We start from the raw sequence: 20,266 nt of genomic DNA, 5'->3' as shown, positions 1-20,266 counted from the left end.
TTATCTATTGTTCTGACACAGGGTACCGTGTACCCGTATTCGATAGATGCAGGTGTATTCGTTGTTACCGCTATTCGAGTGAATCTTTAATTCGACTATTTCGTATGGTTTCTTCGGTTCCTTCTACAAGTTACGAACATTTGCATAAATCAGGAAAAAGTAAAATAGTATAATAACAATTCCTGATTTACCTGAATCTGGAAATATTGTATAGGAGGACCAGTATTGTCGTACATAAAGTTACCGAAAAAGAAGGGATTTGTATCCTCCACACAGTCCAATCCCTGGAGAATATATTAACAAATGCTTAAAATTCCATTTACGATATAAATTGATAATTAAACTATTAGAAAACTGTTTACTTACAATCTACTTGGAAACATAACATTTCTTAACATGTTAAACACAATTTCCAAATATAAATTTTAGAATTAAATAGAATATTCATGATTATAAGAGAACCTCTTTCATTTCTTTATGTTGACAAGTGAAATATGGTCTTTTATGTTAGAGATCTTGCTGAAATAATTATAGAAAAATCTTCAGAAAGAAGAGATTTTGGGAGATCAAGAATATCAAAAGGTATTCGTTTAATAGAATAACATTTTTCATCGATTATTCCAGTTACGATAAATCGAAAGGATTAGAAAATGTGTTGTGAACACCTAAAACTATGTTCTGTGTCATGGAAACATACATTTCGTCAATAATTTTAGTTTTAATCAAGTTTAAAGTGTATTGCAAACAAACAGTTTCCTGAAATAGTAAAATAATAGTTACCCAAATGGAAAAATCTTTTGGGGCTGTACTAGTTTCTCCTGTAGGTGATATAGTTTCTGGTATGTGTTCGAGACTGACTCCAGAAACATCCACAGAACCAAGTAACTGTATAACAACGCTTCCAGAGCTGCCTTTGAAGGCCCAGCATTCCCCCGGAAGAACACCAGTCTGTGTAATTAGTTTATTTCTAATGATACACAATAATAACATGTACCTCTAAACACTAAACACTAATTAGGTTGTAAATTTTAGATGTTTTCAAGCTCAATTGTTTCTGCTTTTTATTTTATCACTATTGACATTCGAAATGATGTTAAAAGTTAGTTTACGATCTAATAGATACTACCAACTAACTAACTGCAAACTAACAAACTAACTAGGTAACTGCTAACTGTCTAACTAACTGCAAACTAATTAACTAACTGACAAACTAAATAACTAACTGCAAACTAACTATCTACAAACTAACTATTTAACTGCAAACTATCTAACTGCAAACAAGCTAACTAACTGCAAACTAACTAACTAACGGACAAACTAACTAACTAACTGCACACTAACTAACTAACTGCAAACTAACTAACTAACTGACAAACTAACTAACTAACTAATTAACTGACAAACTAACTAACTATCTACAAACTAACTAAGTAACTGACAAACTAAATAACTAACTGACAAACTAAATAACTAACTGACAAACAAATAGAGGAAAATTTAGACCACAAAAATAATGAAAAAGAGTTTACATAGAAATGATCTATCCTAAATCATTGTGTTTTCGAGTTACAGGGATTATGGAATTTCAATAAGCACATTAACTGAACTAAACACTAATTAGGTTGTAAATTTTAGATGTTTTCAAGCTCAATTGTTTCTGCTTTTTATTTCATCACTATTGACATTCGAAATGATGTTAAAAGTTAGTTTACGATCTAATATACTGATATTAGGTATAACTTAGAGGGGAATTTGAACCACAAAAATAATGAAAAAGAGTTTATATAGAAATTATCTATTCTAAATCGTTGTGTTTTCGAGTTACAGGGATTATGGAATTTCAATAAGCACATTAACTGAACTAAACACTAATTAGGTTGTAAATTTTAGATGTTTTCAAGCTCAATTGTTTCTGCTTTTTATTTCATCACTATTGACATTCGAAATGATGTTAAAAGTTAGTTTACGATCTAATATACTGATATTAGGTATAACTTAGAGGGGAATTTGGACCACAAAAATAATGAAAAAGAGTTTACATAGAAATGATCTATTCTAAATCGTTGTGTTTTCGAGTTACAGGGATTATGGAATTTCAATAAGCACATTAACTGAACTAAACACTAATTAGGTTGTAAATTTTAGATGTTTTCAAGCTCAATTGTTTCTGCTTTTTATTTCATCACTATTGACATTCGAAATGATGTTAAAAGTTAGTTTACGATCTAATATACTGATATTAGGTATAACTTAGAGGGGAATTTGAACCACAAAAATAATGAAAAAGAGTTTATATAGAAATGATCTATTCTAAATCGTTGTGTTTTCGAGTTACAGGGATTTTGGAATTTCAATAAGCACATTAACTGAACTAAACACTAATTAGGTTGTAAATTTTAGATGTTTTCAAGCTCAATTGTTTCTGCTTTTTATTTCATCACTATTGACATTCGAAATGATGTTAAAAGTTAGTTTACGATCTAATATACTGATATTAGGTATAACTTAGAGGGGAATTTGGACCACAAAAATAATGAAAAAGAGTTTACATAGAAATGATCTATTCTAAATCGTTGTGTTTTCGAGTTACAGGGATTATGGAATTTCAATAAGCACATTAACTGAACTAAACACTAATTAGGTTGTAAATTTTAGATGTTTTCAAGCTCAATTGTTTCTGCTTTTTATTTCATCACTATTGACATTCGAAATGATGTTAAAAGTTAGTTTACGATCTAATATACTGATATTAGGTATAACTTAGAGGGGAATTTGAACCACAAAAATAATGAAAAAGAGTTTATATAGAAATGATCTATTCTAAATCGTTGTGTTTTCGAGTTACAGGGATTTTGGAATTTCAATAAGCACATTAACTGAACTAAACACTAATTAGGTTGTAAATTTTAGATGTTTTCAAGCTCAATTGTTTCTGCTTTTTATTTCATCACTATTGACATTCGAAATGATGTTAAAAGTTAGTTTACGATCTAATATACTGATATTAGGTATAACTTAGAGGGGAATTTGGACCACAAAAATAATGAAAAAGAGTTTACATAGAAATGATCTATTCTAAATCGTTGTGTTTTCGAGTTACAGGGATTATGGAATTTCAATAAGCACATTAACTGAACTAAACACTAATTAGGTTGTAAATTTTAGATGTTTTCAAGCTCAATTGTTTCTGCTTTTTATTTCATCACTATTGACATTCGAAATGATGTTAAAAGTTAGTTTACGATCTAATATACTGATATTAGGTATAACTTAGAGGGGAATTTGGACCACAAAAATAATGAAAAAGAGTTTACATAGAAATGATCTATTCTAAATCGTTGTGTTTTCGAGTTACAGGGATTATGGAATTTCAATAAGCACATTAACTGAACTAAACACTAATTAGGTTGTAAATTTTAGATGTTTTCAAGCTCAATTGTTTCTGCTTTTTATTTCATCACTATTGACATTCGAAATGATGTTAAAAGTTAGTTTACGATCTAATATACTGATATTAGGTATAACTTAGAGGGGAATTTGGACCACAAAAATAATGAAAAAGAGTTTACATAGAAATGATCTATTCTAAATCGTTGTGTTTTCGAGTTACAGGGATTATGGAATTTCAATAAGCACATTAACTGAACTAAACACTAATTAGGTTGTAAATTTTAGATGTTTTCAAGCTCAATTGTTTCTGCTTTTTATTTCATCACTATTGACATTCGAAATGATGTTAAAAGTTAGTTTACGATCTAATAGATACTACCAACTAACTAACTGCAAACTAACAAACTAACTAGCTAACTGCAAACTGTCTAACTAACTGCAAACTAATTAACTAACTGACAAACTAACTAACTAACTGCAAACTAACTAACTAACTGCAAACTAACTAACTAACTGACAAACTAACTAACTGACAAACTAACTAACTAACTAACTGACAAATCTAACTAACTAACTGACAAACTAACTAACTAACTGACAAACTAACTAACTAACTGCAAACTAAATAACTAACTGACAAACAAATAGAGGAAAATTTGGACCACAAAAATAATGAAAAAGAGTTTACATAGAAATTATCTATTCTAAATCATTGTGTTTTCGAGTTACAGGGATTTTGTAATTTCAATAAGCACATTAACTGAACTAACGTAATTGATTTTCATTGAAGTGGTTAGTATCGACACTTTATACACTATTTTCACTATAATCTGTACAGTTAACATGATTCATCCCTCCCAATCCCTTTTACTCAAAGTACCATTGTTGGAAACAAACTCTTAGTAAAGTTAATCATGCTTTATTGCATTCATACACCCCTTGTTCGTATTAAAAATCATAGCAACCTGAATGATCGATTGGGGCGTGTTTTGTTGCTGGCAAATCGGAATTCCAAATAGTTTGAGCACCGGTGCACCTGCAGAGTAGGTTTCCGTGTCCCTCGTGGAGAGAATTGCGCCACCTAAATATTCACAAAAATAAGGGGGAACAATTTGCTAGTTGAATGGTCGAAAATGAATTTTCTTTCTCGAAAAACCTGAACTTCCGAGAGCGTAATCTGTTCTTCCGGTTTTGTCCGCGTCGTACGTTTGTAATTCACTCTTCACCAGATCTCTTACGCTGTCCGGGGACATAGCCTTTAATAACGCCTTCGTGTGTGTATCCATTCCTGTTTCAAATTGGTAAATAATTATTAACGATACACGATAAATACTTTTTAGGCTTTCGCGGCCATAGTGATTACTACTAGAATTGGCTTCCGGGTTGGAGCCAGCTGCCCAATTAAAAACTATTGGATGGTGCACTGATCCGCAACGATGGACACAGGTATAAGTTAGGGTCCCCTCTGATACCTTCTTCAGTATCAGAGATTATTTGATTCCCTGATGAAGCTAGCTGCAATGCTGGCGAAACGTCGGACTCTCTCCTCTTCTGAACGCGGCTCCAACCCGGAAGCCAATTCTAGTAGTGATACACGATAAAGCTTATGGCGTTGTAATTGATACGTGGAATCTTTGTTACCCTCGGACACTTGGTTTCTTAAATAAAGAATGGCCTCTGACATTTTTGGAATCACGTGTCCAACTTCTTTCAACTTACTCTTTAAATCGTCGCGCGTTTCCATCACGTTCTTCACTTCCATCTAAGTGAACATTGCTTAAAGATACAATTTGCAAAGTTTCGAAATTCGCGTAAACCACGGTGTGTGCTAATTACCGAAAGTGTGTTCAAGTGTGATCGAAGATTCGCCAAGTCGGATCTGATTATTTTGAAGGTCCTGTTTGCTGAATATTTGTCGCAGAGATGAGACACAGACATGGCTGAAATTGATCACTCTTAATACATAATTGGAATTTTAATTACACGCAAGAAATACACCTTCTTCGTTTTAATTCATATTATCTTGATTTATAATAAAAATGAATAGCTTGTTACCAGACTGCGGGTGTTTATGCATTTATAGGGGAATTTTAATTTTCAAAAAACTGTAGAATTTAGTTTATATGCAAGAATATAAGAAATACTTAAAGTAAGGTACGAATTATTAAATTACACGCAAGAAATACACCTTCTTCGTTTTAATTCATATTATCTTGATTTATAATAAAAATGAATAGCTTGTTACCAGACTGCGGGTGTTTATGCATTTATAGGGGAATTTTAATTTTCAAAAAACTGTAGAATTTAGTTTATATGCAAGAATATAAGAAATACTTAAAGTAAGGTACGAATTATTATATTTAGAGGTTGAGACAGCTCTAGAAAGCTCTGATTTCATTAATTTTATTAATCAAAATATGAATTTTTACTTATTACTTTCGATATTTGTTTGGTACACATTGAGACAGGAATTATTAACTAATAATTAGTATGTTTAATGTCAATATTCCGTGAAAGAATGAATGTGAGAAGAGCTTCTGAATGGAATGTGTTCCACTCACGGTTTATTTCGCTATTTATTAGCGTTAATCGCAGAAGAATTCATCAATTTTATTAATCAAAATATGAATTTGCATGAAGATCCGCAGTCTACTTATTACTTTCGATATTTGTTTGGTACACATTGAAACAGGAATTATTAACTAATAGTTAGATGCACCGTAGTATGTTTAATGTCAATATTCCGTGAAAGAATGAATGTGAGAAGAGCTTCCGAATGGAATGTACTCCACTCACGGTTTATTTTGCTATTTATTAGCGTTAATCGCAGAAGAATTCATCAATTTTATTAATCAAAATATGAATTTGCATGAAGATCCACTGTCTACTTATTACTTTCGATATTTGTTTGGTACACATTGAAACAGGAATTATCAACTAATAGTTAGATGCACCGTAGTATGTTTAATGTCAATATTCCGTGAAAGAATGAATGTGAGAAGAGCTTCTGAATGGAATGTGTTCCACTCACGGTTTGTTTCGCTATTTATTAGCGTTAATTGCAGAAGAACGTACCCAATAACGATGTAATGACGCAGAATACAAATGGTTTGACGAGTTTATAGTACCAACGAGATTGGCGAGAGGAATCCAATATAGCGGCTGGACAGGTTCCTCTATTAGCGCAACAGTGCGTGTTTCGAACGCTCATCGGAACATCCTCATAATCACAGATTTGATTTTTTCAAGGATTGGAGTGGACACTTTGTAGCTTGTTAGGTTTCTTTACAAATTTTGTCGAGGTTCTGTCAATTTGGCCGATAAACACACGGCTAGTGGCAATGTTCCGCCGAATAAATTGTAAAACAGACTTCAGACGGTTACAATCGAACTAAATCTCGATTATAAAAATCACAGACGAGATATACGAACAAACCTTGCATCCAATGCTTTTTTCTGGAGTTCTAGAGCCACATTACACAAATTAAAATAAGAGGAAGTGAGAAGGAAAATGAAATAACAGAAACATTCCTGGTCACATGTTATAGTATTCTTTATTAAAATCAATGCAACGAAGTAGATCTGAATAAATTGTAAAACAGACTTCAGACGATTATGATCGAACTAAATCTCGATTATAAAAATCATAGACGAGTTATACGAACAAACCTTACATTCAATACATTTTTCAGGAGTTCTAGAGCCACATTACACAAATTAAAATAAGAGGAAGTGAGAAGGAAAATGAAATAACAGAAACATTCCTGGGCACATGTTATAGCATTCTTTATTAAAATCAATGCAACGAAGTAGATCTGAATAAATTGTAAAACAGACTTCAGACGATTATGATCGAACTAAATCTCGATTATAAAAATCATAGACGAGTTATACGAACAAACCTTACATTCAATACATTTTTCAGGAGTTCTAGAGCCACATTACACAAATTAAAATAAGAGGAAGTGAGAAGGAAAATGAAATAACAGAAACATTCCTGGTCACATGTTATAGTATTCTTTATTAAAATCAATGCAACGAAGTAGATCTGAATAAATTGTAAAACAGACTTCAGACGATTATGATCGAACTAAATCTCGATTATAAAAATCACAGACGAGATATACGAACAAACCTTGCATCCAAAGCTTTTTTCTGGAGTTCTAGAGCCACATTACACAAATTAAAACAAGAGGAAGTGAGAAGGAAAATGAAATAACAGAAACATTCCTGGTCACATGTTATAGTATTCTTTATTAAAATCAATGCAACGAAGTAGATCTGAATAAATTGTAAAACAGACTTCAGACGATTATGATCGAACTAAATCTCGATTATAAAAATCATAGACGAGTTATACGAACAAACCTTACATCCAATACTTTTTTCTGGAGTTCTAGAGCCACATTACACAAATTAAAACAAGAGGAAGTGAGAAGGAAAATGAAATAACAGAAACATTCCTGGTCACATGTTATAGTATTCTTTATTAAAATCAATGCAACGAAGTAGATCTGAATAAATTGTAAAACAGACTTCAGACGATTATGATCGAACTAAATCTCGATTATAAAAATCACAGACGAGATATACGAACAAACCTTGCATCCAATGCTTTTTTCTGGAGTTCTAGAGCCACATTACACAAATTAAAATAAGAGGAAGTGAGAAGGAAAATGAAATAACAGAAACATTCCTGGTCACATGTTATAGTATTCTTTATTAAAATCAATGCAACGAAGTAGATCTGAATAAATTGTAAAACAGACTTCAGACGATTATGATCGAACTAAATCTCGATTATAAAAATCATAGACGAGTTATACGAACAAACCTTACATTCAATACATTTTTCAGGAGTTCTAGAGCCACATTACACAAATTAAAATAAGAGGAAGTGAGAAGGAAAATGAAATAACAGAAACATTCCTGGTCACATGTTATAGCATTCTTTATTAAAATCAATGCAACGAAGTAGATCTGAATAAATTGTAAAACAGACTTCAGACGATTATGATCGAACTAAATCTCGATTATAAAAATCATAGACGAGTTATACGAACAAACCTTACATTCAATACATTTTTCAGGAGTTCTAGAGCCACATTACACAAATTAAAATAAGAGGAAGTGAGAAGGAAAATGAAATAACAGAAACATTCCTGGTCACATGTTATAGTATTCTTTATTAAAATCAATGCAACGAAGTAGATCTGAATAAATTGTAAAACAGACTTCAGACGATTATGATCGAACTAAATCTCGATTATAAAAATCACAGACGAGATATACGAACAAACCTTGCATCCAAAGCTTTTTTCTGGAGTTCTAGAGCCACATTACACAAATTAAAACAAGAGGAAGTGAGAAGGAAAATGAAATAACAGAAACATTCCTGGTCACATGTTATAGTATTCTTTATTAAAATCAATGCAACGAAGTAGATCTGAATAAATTGTAAAACAGACTTCAGACGATTATGATCGAACTAAATCTCGATTATAAAAATCATAGACGAGTTATACGAACAAACCTTACATCCAATACTTTTTTCTGGAGTTCTAGAGCCACATTACACAAATTAAAACAAGAGGAAGTGAGAAGGAAAATGAAATAACAGAAACATTCCTGGTCACATGTTATAGTATTCTTTATTAAAATCAATGCAACGAAGTAGATCTGAATAAATTGTAAAACAGACTTCAGACGATTATGATCGAACTAAATCTCGATTATAAAAATCACAGACGAGATATACGAACAAACCTTGCATCCAATGCTTTTTTCTGGAGTTCTAGAGCCACATTACACAAATTAAAATAAGAGGAAGTGAGAAGGAAAATGAAATAACAGAAACATTCCTGGTCACATGTTATAGTATTCTTTATTAAAATCAATGCAACGAAGTAGATCTGAATAAATTGTAAAACAGACTTCAGACGATTATGATCGAACTAAATCTCGATTATAAAAATCATAGACGAGTTATACGAACAAACCTTACATTCAATACATTTTTCAGGAGTTCTAGAGCCACATTACACAAATTAAAACAAGAGGAAGTGAGAAGGAAAATGAAATAACAGAAACATTCCTGGCCACATGTTATAGTATTCTTTATTAAAATCAATGCAACGAAGTAGATCTGAATAAATTGTAAAACAGACTTCAGACGATTATGATCGAACTAAATCTCGATTATAAAAATCATAGACGAGTTATACGAACAAACCTTACATCCAATACTTTTTTCTGGAGTTCTAGAGCCACATTACACAAATTAAAACAAGAGGAAGTGAGAAGGAAAATGAAATAACAGAAACATTCCTGGTCACATGTTATAGTATTCTTTATTAAAATCAATGCAACGAAGTAGATCTGAATAAATTGTAAAACAGACTTCAGACGATTATGATCGAACTAAATCTCGATTATAAAAATCATAGACGAGTTATACGAACAAACCTTACATTCAATACATTTTTCAGGAGTTCTAGAGCCACATTACACAAATTAAAACAAGAGGAAGTGAGAAGGAAAATGAAATAACAGAAACATTCCTTGCCACATGTTATAGCATTCTTTATTAAAATCAATGCAACGAAGCTGTTTTAATCAACGTCCGTGAATAAATAATGTAAACAGGACGGATCATCGAAAGAAACTTTGAAAAACTCGAAGAAAAGCTTCAATTTTTCCTACGAATTTCAAGTTTTCAAGCTGAGTGTCAAAGGACATAATCGTGGTACACTAAAAAATTCATTTTAGTGGCACCTATAACACGTGAGAGATGAAAATTTTTCTTCCTGTTTGAAATTTAGAAAAAATGGCCTCCAGGAGAAAGTCCATCGAGCGCCATATTTGTACCATGAGTTTAAATGGTTTTTTTACGTGTTCAAAATCAAGAGATGTTAACACTTTACCGACCGGTTAATCGGCTATCGGTCGGTAAGTGTTGGCCGGTAAAACAGTCGATTAATAGGCTATCGGTCGGTAATGTGTTATGCGTTCAGTTTCCAATGGACCACCTTGCATACGTTATAATAGAGTGAACAGTTTTATGTACAGTGTTCGTATATGAAAGTTATGTTACTTCAGTTAATGTTTTTATAGACGGAATACCAGAACACAGTTGGTACAGTTCTCCGTAATATAGGAAAGTTATGTTGCATTGAGTCTTATCTGTTTGCATTTAAATCATTCATATGTGGAACATTATGGATGTTACAGAACAAAACATTATCGTGTTAAGTATGCAATGTACACCCCGTTAGCGCGAGTATACAACGCGTACTTTGTACAGTAAATATAAGGGTGGTTTTGGTATTTTTATTTGTCGTCAGTTAACGTTCTTCAGGGTAGTGTGTATTCTCACGTTCAGTCGGCTCTCAAAGTCGTAATCTCTGTACTGGTTTTGGGCTTGCAAGAGCACCGCTTTCCCCTCCTCCGTATTCTAAAACAAAACGCCTATAAATGAAAAAGCAGGGATCGAAAAGGTTCTGAAAATAACTATTTCGAAACTGTTGTACGAAGGTTCCCTTTAAAAATAGAAATGATGTAAGATTTAAGAAATGAAAGGTGTTCTGGATAGTTTATGATGGGTTTATATATCATTTAACCAAGTCTAATCACTCACATTAATGGCGCAAAGTGCACTGCCAAGTTCGTAAAGTGCAAATGCGCTAACATGCTGATCGTACGCGTCGTTTGATGGATTACGTCGCCTCAAGCAATTTCGATAACATTTGATCGATGCGTCTATATCGCCCAGATAAGAATGAGCTGCACCCTCTATCAAATCGGTCAGCCCAACCATAGGCTCGTCAGAACGATTGCTTTTGCATTCTAAAAGATAAAATCGTACAAAAATACGAACTTATTACCAATTTTTAGCAAAATTTAACCGTGTTCGCGACTTCTCGTTTTTTATTACCTAGTAATATATTCCGTAACGATTCCGATGTACAAGAGGGCATAGCGTTCCATAAATAGAGTAATTCATACACTAACAATCTGTAATACAAAACCGTGTACGGCTGTCCAGTTTCTTGGTCGACCAGCTTAGGCGCGCGACGCAAAATAAACACACCTAATTGCGTTTCCTTGTTCGTTCTATTGGCAAAATGAAGGATCGTTCGATAAGTGGTTGCCAGGATGTCGAACTTGCCGATCGCTCCGCAACATACTAAGAAACAAACACATTGGAAAGTAACGAAAGATAAGAATTGACGAAAAGGGAAACGCATAATCGTTCCCTGTTTACCTGTTCCCAAGTAAGCGTAAAAGCTCTTCGACCATCTCGATTGCTGTCGTAATTGCATCAAAGATCGGTAAGCCTCTTCGTAACTGAGGCGAATCAGATGGCACCAAGCCACTTCGTGCAAGCACAACAACTTTATCTCTCTTTGATTCGAAGCTTCCACAGCTTTTCCATACGCCTCGAGGGCGCCATTTACGTTCGACTGCAAGAATTATTAATTTATGCTGTGAAATTCAGTCGTTATGGAATGATTTCTGGTCTAGAAGCTTCCAAAAATCAACATTCTTCTTAGTTTTCTTAAAGTATACTTCTTTTTTAAATTATTTATAGGGTGGACACTCAATATGTCGACATTTTTTTTATCGTTCCTATTTTTTATTCATCGTGGTTCGTGGACACTATTTTATTTTTTTATTTTAGATTAATAGAACAGTTAGAATCTTGTACAACGTCAGACCACTTTGTTTACATCTATATTCAGTAATAATATATATATATATACTTAAAATGATTACGAATATGCACTGAAGATCATACTTTTACGGTTTTCTTGCAAAGAAGCCTGAAAGAGGCTCAAAAATCGATCTTCTAGACCAGAATATTAATTATGGGAAGAATGGTGAGCAAATTTTTAATTTTGTAAACATTTTTACCTCGAGCCTCTCTATTCGACCCGTAAAAAAGAGGAACAATGCGGAATTATTGAACTCTGGATGACATTCTGCGATCAATTGTTTCGCAGCGTTAACTCCAGCTCGAAGGTTGCTTCCATCGAGAGCAAAAAATGGGCGTACGATCGTGTGGTACCAGAGCAAAGACAATCTACAAAGAACGATAGATCGAGTTAACAACGCTGTCGTATCGAAATCATTAAATCATTGATTAGTCGATCACTTTTGGCGGAATAATGGCGAAAAGGGCTTACGTGGCGAGAGGGGCGCGCATATCTTCGCTAAGTCGCGCGTTCATCAGCGCTGTGAGTCCAGCTTCCCTGTCACCTTCGAAGCCCAAAAAGTGGATCACTTTTAAAAGAGAAGGCGGCAATAAACTCACACACAGTTGATAAATTCCGTAGCCGAAGCTAACCGCCGACATCAATCGCGAGACCTCGGTAGGTTCCACAAAACTGTAAAATACATCACTTTTCCACTTCTGTTAGTTTCCAACGGGCCTTTAAACTTGCCATTAACCCGTAAACAATAGCAAATTTAATAAAAAAACAATCAGTGCGCACATGTCAAGCCGTTTAAAAATTATTTATTCGGTGTATCGTCGTCGAATCTCAACGCTTTCACGATCATATTTACTCTCACTTTTTAGAACATCTCTGAATCTTTATTTAATCAGTCTCTCTGGTACGTTATTAATTAAAATTGATGTTTTACACGCGATCGTTGAAGCGTTAACGATTCGAGCACAGTAAGTGTAGTTTTCGAAGGGTAATTGAAACGCGAGTGGCATTTAATCGCCGAGACAGAAGCAATGCGTGACAATTGTAAAACAAGAAGAGTTCCCACGAGGAGAGAGAAATGTTTGTAAGAAGAAACAACAATTACGGTGTCTGTTGTTCGGACGTGATGCCAGTGAGCGAGAAGAACATTGATAGAGAGCTTCGCAGACCTGACGGGGACGTGATCGGTGTCAAGTTGTTTGTTGAACCGTTGCAGGATGGTATTGACCATTCCGAAGAGCCTGGACTATGTGGACTTTGCAAGGAATAGGAAGAACCGTTGCACGAAGGGGTGCTGCACGTTGACTCGAATCCCACTGAAAACGAAGAAACAGGAAAATCGCTACAAAAGCATTCTTTGCATTTGTTAAATCGAGTTAGAACTAATCCTTTATTTGGACCAAACTCAATGCTCTTGCTCTGTTTTCTCGTTTGTTTGACCCTGACACGGAAGGCCACAGCCAACAGAATATATTTTAATAATAATGGTAAAATTCAGTTGCATACCCGGGTCTGCACCGAACGTACGTTGGTACAACTGTGAAATTTGCGTGTGTGCATGTTGATAAACACGCCAGGCTTTACGTAACATCCAACCACCGCGCACGTAACCAGTCAGCTCTTGTTGCAATAGCGTTAATATCGCCGAACATACTTGCGAGTCTGCTAGAACAATTTGCCTCTCCAGCCTATTGACATAGTCTTTCTACAACAGTCATTTTCCTTTCATCAGCGGTTTTCACATCGGTTACATTTCGAGTGTTTTTGGACGAGCATAGAAACGAGAATATTTCTATAATAATAAAAGTAATTACGCCTGTTTCCTCCGCTCTGAACACTTTGCTCTTCACGGACTTCAGCCAGCCTATGTTGCACGCACACTCCCTTTCCATATCTTTCAAGAGCAAAATGGCTTGTTGCAGTTTGTCGTCCTCGAATGTCATCAAAGCGTTCTGAAATTTAATTAAAGAATTACGGTTCCTTGTCTACTTTAAAATCAAAGAAGAACAAAAAACACAGGGAAGAGATATGAAAGATGGAACAGGATTTTTGATGATAGAAAAGGAGGAGTAAACAAATGAGATGAATCAAGATTGTATATGATAGATATAAATAAAAGAAAATTGAGAAGAATGGACACTTAACACCAGAAGAAATTAAAAACTTCATGAAAGTTCAGGACCCATTGATAATAATTATTATAAATGAAGAAAGATAGAGAAGGAGGAGTAAACAAATGAGATGAATCAAGATTGTATATGATAGATATAAATAAAAGAAAATTGAGAAGAATGGACACTTAACACCAGAAGAAATTAAAAACTTCATGAAAGTTCAGGACTCATTAATAATAATTATTATAAATGAAGAAAGATAGAGAAGGACGGAGTAAACAAATGAGATGAATCAAGATTGTATATGATAGATATAAATAGAAGAAAAGTGAGAAGAATGGGCACTTAACACCAGAAGAAATTGAAAACTTCATGAAAGTTCAGGACCCATTAATAATAATTATTATAAATGAAGAAGGATAGAGAAGGACGAGTAAACAAATGAGATGAACCAAGATCAAATATCATAGATATAAATAGAAGAAAAGTGAGAAGAATGGACACTTAACACCAGAAGAAATTAAAAAACTTCATGAAAGTTCAGGACCCATTAATAATAATTATTATAAATGAAGAAAGATGAAGAAATATATGAGTGAGTGAATTATTTGGCATTACGAGATATTTGGCATAAATAATAAAGCAGCTAATAAATAATAGAGACAAGGTTTCTATGAATAATAAATCCAGAAAAATATTGACCGGTGAATTTTATGTTAAATATGATCAATATTTTTCTAGACCGTGTATATTGTAAGACGTCATTGGGATAGATGTTTAAATAAATTACTAGTCAATACGGTGCAGGCTATTAAAATAGAACCGCCCATTTAAAATCAATGCGACCTGAAAACCTTCCTATATTTGTATCATCTTTAAGAACAAATTAAATAGAAATTATGATCCAGCAAGCAAAAATATCGTCTCGATTAGGGAAGGTAGTTCCAGAAAGGACCTGTAACAATCTCTTTAAAGAGGATAACTAAAGGAAGGTCTCCCAAGTCGATTTGTTCATTAACTGGATCTTAATAACTGCCTAAAATCGCCATAGAAAATAATAATAATACATAACTCACGTACCATGAATAAAACGAAGCAGCGTCCGGCTTTAATATGGAAATTATGCGGATGTCCAGTGAACAAGGCTTCTGCTTCCTCGGTCTTATTATTTAAAAGAAGAGAAATTCCCAGCCTAGCGATACTCCATTCCTTCCCCTCTTCAGATTTTCTAGCCATGATGCTTTAAAGTATTTCGAATCTCTATGATCCGGAAATTGCGTTGTAAAAATCGCGTTTATTACGGATTGATAGCAGACGCAATGTTACTTTCGTGAACTAAACGATCAGCGATATTTTCTTTTTATTCTTTTAGAATTTAACAAAATTAAAAGCAACTCGTCGACGAATTTGCGTCACGGCGATGCCACGCGCGTTATGGTCGCCGTATCACCGTGGATAAGCATGCGAAACATTTTTCTAACTGTGCCTGTTTTAGCCATTATAGAGCACTGTAGGAAAGGGAAACCAAAAACGAACACATTCGTCATGATCTGATAAAATATTTCATTGGAAAATAGCTTTTCTTCCTACTGATACAGTGCGCCACATCTGTCGAGGGTTGTAGAACTCCAGTCACTTCGAAAATGGATTAAATTCGTGTTAAATGTCCCGTGAAATTGGAAAGTGTACACTGTTCGTAAAAGAAAGTCCTTTTATTAAAAATAAAAGGTTTTATAACAATTGTTCACGAGTATATCAAACATCCACTGTTCGAGATCTCTGGGTTATTTATCTCTTAGTTCAGAGATTTTAATTAAATAAATTCCTTTTTATTATTATCAAGGAACTATTATTATTTTAAAAGTAACATTTTTAAATATTTTATACGGTTTTAAGGCTCTTGTAAGAGGCTGAGTATTACGACCACTTCTATATCAGACGAATTTAAGTACGAAACTATTTGTAATTATTCGTAAAAGTATGATTTTTATATCTCTACTAAATATAACTCTCCCTCCATGCATGACGCCACGGGTTGACTAAATTCTCTGAGCGTAGCGCAATGCTGCTGCCACCACTTCGCGTTTTCAATGTGTATATATATATTATTGATTTTAGACTATATATTACGACCCTGAAACCGTATTACGCTACTGGATAAAGGTTTTTGTAACACGATTTTGGGAGGTAAAAATATTAAAAAGAAATAAAACTTAACAAGTGAAACACTGTTCTGTTGGCAGAGATTATAATGGTCAATGTAATCAATAACGCCATAAAGTTTCTATTGCACAATTTCCGTACAACGTGAATTTCATCTAAAATAGCAATCTTATATATTTATCAACAAACATTTATATGTACATATTACAGCTGTAATTTTTTATATAAATAAATATATATATTATTAAATAATATATACAATGGCTGATGAATGTGAAATTACATTGAATACTGTTATATCTCGGGAAGTACAATACTGGTGATTTAAGCGAACTGTGCCAAACAATTTACACAATTTTTTCGGGAGATATTTGATAATAATATAGAATTATAAAATCTGGTACGTTTATTTACATAATTTTGCTTAACACGACTGTAATATTCTTAAGCGGAATGTTATATAAATTCCAACCCCTCAAACTTCTTATCATCCACTTTGACATCCGGCATTAAGATCACCCCTTCGATTGTAAATGCTGTAATGTACGTGGCAGTCTGTCCTTGATATTCTTCGGTTTTTAGAGCGACGATAATCGAGTCTCGAGAGTCTGGTAAAAATTTGAAGCTCGAGAAACCCCTAAGTCGATCTAAATCACCAATTTTGGTAATCTGAAAATAAGATTTTTAATAATACAATTAAGATCGAATTTAGAATAAAAGTTAAGTTAGACCCATAAAGATTAATTAGATAGGAACCTTGATATCCACAAAATTTTCGTCTGTAGTTAACAAAACATTACAGCTCATTATTTCATCTGTAGTTCCATTATAACGATTTTCAGAACATCGTCTCGGTAAAAAGAACCAACTTTTGTGTATATCGCTCCAAGTTCCAGATTCATGGATCATATAACCTGTGAAGATTTAGTAATTAACAGTAGTAATTACAGGACGTCTCAATCAACTAGAATACTATAAATATATTTATTGCTATTGATAATATAAAAAAAAGGAGAAAATGTTAACACTATTTTCGTAAAGTTACTCTTTTTAAAATATCAGTTATCGATATTTAAGTATCGTATCGATCTTAAGTATCGAAAATCAAACATCTGTGCTCATTCGAGTCTTGGGATATCCTGGGATACACATTTCATTCTACTCTCAATATCAGACATTTGTAAGCATTTATTAATTAATAATAAGCACCGAGAACCATACGCTAGCCTATTTATAGTAATTTTTTTGTTCGATGCAGGTTATATCGTTTTTAAACAGAAAAGATAGATTTTTGGTTTCTTTTAATGGAACTTATAGTACTGGGGTTTTCAAGGTCTTTCAAATCCGTGCAAAATTTATTTTCGTTGATCGTGTTATTCTGTCGCAGTAGTTCGTCGATTCCGACGTAAACATTAGGCGAACTCACGATAACGACCGTTTTCATTCGTGTTTACAAGTAGGGGGCATCTGTTAATGCGTATTACGATCGCGTCTGTAGTATCAGTATTATTGTGACTAGCATTACGCGTTCCTTCTTTCTATTGCGATTTAATTTACTATGTTTGTTAAACGTTTAACTAAATTGTCGATATGGTTTTAATTTTGAGAAAATATCGATTATGTCGCGTTAGATTTTCAGATCGCCGGCATCCGATGCTGATTATGCTGCCGGATTGCAGTTTTGTGAAAGGTTACAACGGAGAATGTTACTCGAAGCAGGGTAAGTCTTATTTAAAATATTTTTGTACTTCTCAAAGTACTTGAGTTAAGAGAAGCGAATTTAATAAGACGGTCGTTTGTAAAATGATTAATTATGCACCTGGATACTCAATGCCAATAGCTTGCCTCAATCGTTTATAATATGAAATCCAGTTTAAAGAATGGACTTCACCGCGAGGGGATACTATTTTTATCCAAAGTGGATTATTGTTTTTGAATATTCCCGAGTGAGTAGTCCATTCTTTGCCCGTACTACCGACGTATAGATGTTCATCTTTAACGGTTGCCCATTCGGATTTAAAGCCTGTAAATAATTTAAAGTATTTAAGACATACACTTTCACAAATTGATTAAATTCGTAGACGATTAATGCGATTACCTTTAGAATTTTTGCCATTACCGTCCATTAATAAGATCCATGGATAGGCTTCTTCTCCTTCGATATAATATATTGCTCCTGTACGATCATCGAAAGACAATAAATGCCCATCGAAGGTAACCAATTCGGACAATTCCATGCCACGTCCTTTCATAGTTAACGACGACGTTAGCATTTGAGTTTTATCGTCCCATGCAATACTAAGAGAACGTATCGTAGTATCCCAAGAAAGAGTTCCAGTTTTCATGATACTATACCACGTGTTCTGGTCGTTCAAACTTTTTGAATCGTGGTCTAGATCACTTACTATCGCTATTCTATAAGCGATACCCTTTAACGTTCTGATCGGAGTAGATAAAGGATATGTTTTATTATACTTGTAATATTGGCATTGAGTTAAAAACTGACTCGATGTGAATGAATGTACACTTCCACGGAACGATAAAAAACCAAGTAAAAATAGAGGAACGGTTAATAATAGGAAAATAAGTGCAAAATATTGACATTGAATACGAAAAGTACTGTTGGCAACTCTGTAGACAAACGGAGTACGCAAAGTTTGCCGCCAATCACGAAAATATGACATAGTTTCTGTATGGCGTGTCACTTGTAATCATTTCATGCTATGCCAGAGAACTAATCTCTGACTATTTTAAATGGAAAAATTAAGGACATTGTATGAATTTAGTTGACAGCTGTAGACTTAACCTAACATAACCTAACTTCTTTCTCCGCCATAGTTAACGACGGTGGGAAAAAAAAACTCAGGCAAATGCATTCTGCGCCATCTAAAACGGAGTAGAGTTTAAATCACGAAACACACCAACTTTACGTTTAATATGGATAATGATTCTTAAACAAGGTACTTTACAGTATAGTTAATATATTAACGTTGGATTTCAGATTGTATACTCAACACGTCGACTGCCACGTCAGTTTTCCACGTTTGCAGATATGCCATCGACATTTGTTCAAATAATAGTGTGAAATCAGAGTTGCCCTAATTCGATTACATTATAATTCAATTACATAATTCAATTGTTGGTTATTCTAATGATAGGTGTGATTGAAATCTAATGTAGACAGTATTTAACATTTATTGAGATTAATCCAGGCTTCCATTTGCATGTTCCACGTTCATAATGTTTAAAATAAATCGAGAACGTCGTGAAAGTTTTCTTGTTATCGAAAAGATATCAATTTGTTTCGTGTCAATAGGCGGTGGCAAGCATTCGTTCGCATATTCTTGAACGTTGGGGTTGAACGAACGAGTCTGGGGTGAAACGAATCGAGGGGGTGGATAAGGGGGGGTGAGGGAGGAGGGGAGGAAAGGGAGCGTACGAGGGTGGCAAAGTACTCGTCAGTCGTGTAACGCGTTTCCCGCCGACGACATCGGTTATATTGCAAATATATTAAATCCAGTTCGCATATTTCAGTTTCCACGTGTTTATCGCGCGTGTCTCGTGAGATCTGTTTGCCTATTGGCTGTCGCAGCTTCGCGGCAACCTGTATTATCGATCGAACCGGGTTTTGCGCACGTTGCCGCAGTTACTCGTGGCACCGCGCTACCATTGCACGTAGACACTATACAATCGTTTCGTGTCAACCTGTCGTCGTGCACAGGCTCATCTCGATTAGCCATTATCAAATTTCGATCTGTGGGACGGAGTTTCATTCGTATCTCATCGATTAAAATGATCAACGCTCGTAACCGTGGTACCTGTGCACACGTTTGCTGTCAAAATCGCCGTACGACCGCCATGTTCCATTTCAAATTCTACGTCACGCGC

At 34.1% G+C, this 20,266-nt stretch overlaps 3 protein-coding genes across 4 annotated transcripts; all 3 read right to left on the bottom strand.

Moving 5' to 3' along the window:
- On the bottom strand, window positions 1–4,676 carry LOC122401883 (SUN domain-containing protein 1-like). The gene is made up of 4 exons (XM_043404306.1): window positions 4,547–4,676; window positions 4,356–4,471; window positions 781–948; window positions 1–123 (listed from the first exon to the last, which is right to left on the bottom strand). Exons 1-4 carry the CDS (start codon window positions 4,674–4,676, stop codon window positions 1–3), a joined length of 537 nt encoding a protein of 178 aa, XP_043260241.1.
- A 5,208-nt stretch (window positions 4,677–9,884) lies between these two features.
- LOC122401844 (tetratricopeptide repeat protein 39C-like) lies at window positions 9,885–15,847 on the bottom strand. Its single transcript, XM_043404240.1, has 10 exons — window positions 15,296–15,847; window positions 13,916–14,053; window positions 13,608–13,806; window positions 13,207–13,417; window positions 12,576–12,776; window positions 12,304–12,472; window positions 11,654–11,852; window positions 11,324–11,575; window positions 11,027–11,235; window positions 9,885–10,843 (listed from the first exon to the last, which is right to left on the bottom strand). The coding sequence occupies exons 1-10, from the start codon at window positions 15,449–15,451 to the stop codon at window positions 10,730–10,732; spliced, it is 1,848 nt and encodes a 615-aa protein (XP_043260175.1). The 5' UTR covers window positions 15,452–15,847; the 3' UTR covers window positions 9,885–10,729.
- A 799-nt stretch (window positions 15,848–16,646) lies between these two features.
- Window positions 16,647–19,453, bottom strand: LOC122401861 (soluble calcium-activated nucleotidase 1). Of its 2 annotated transcripts, none has more exons than XM_043404277.1 (5): window positions 19,348–19,453; window positions 18,477–19,264; window positions 18,198–18,401; window positions 17,135–17,292; window positions 16,647–17,047 (listed from the first exon to the last, which is right to left on the bottom strand). In XM_043404277.1, the coding sequence occupies exons 2-5, from the start codon at window positions 19,060–19,062 to the stop codon at window positions 16,835–16,837; spliced, it is 1,161 nt and encodes a 386-aa protein (XP_043260212.1). In that variant the 5' UTR covers window positions 19,063–19,264; window positions 19,348–19,453; the 3' UTR covers window positions 16,647–16,834. The 2 variants fall into 2 exon arrangements, with proteins under 2 accessions (XP_043260212.1, XP_043260213.1); XM_043404278.1 differs by having other exon boundaries at window positions 19,368–19,391.
- Window positions 19,454–20,266: the final 813 nt, after the last annotated feature.

Source organism: Colletes gigas, unplaced genomic scaffold (assembly GCF_013123115.1).
Source record: "Colletes gigas isolate AHSC1104 unplaced genomic scaffold, ASM1312311v1 Colletes_gigas_Sc00029, whole genome shotgun sequence".
In the NCBI taxonomy this organism is placed as follows: domain Eukaryota; kingdom Metazoa; phylum Arthropoda; class Insecta; order Hymenoptera; family Colletidae; genus Colletes; species Colletes gigas.
The sequence above is the reverse complement of the archived record's forward strand: the minus strand, read 5'-3'. Positions and strand labels throughout refer to the sequence as shown.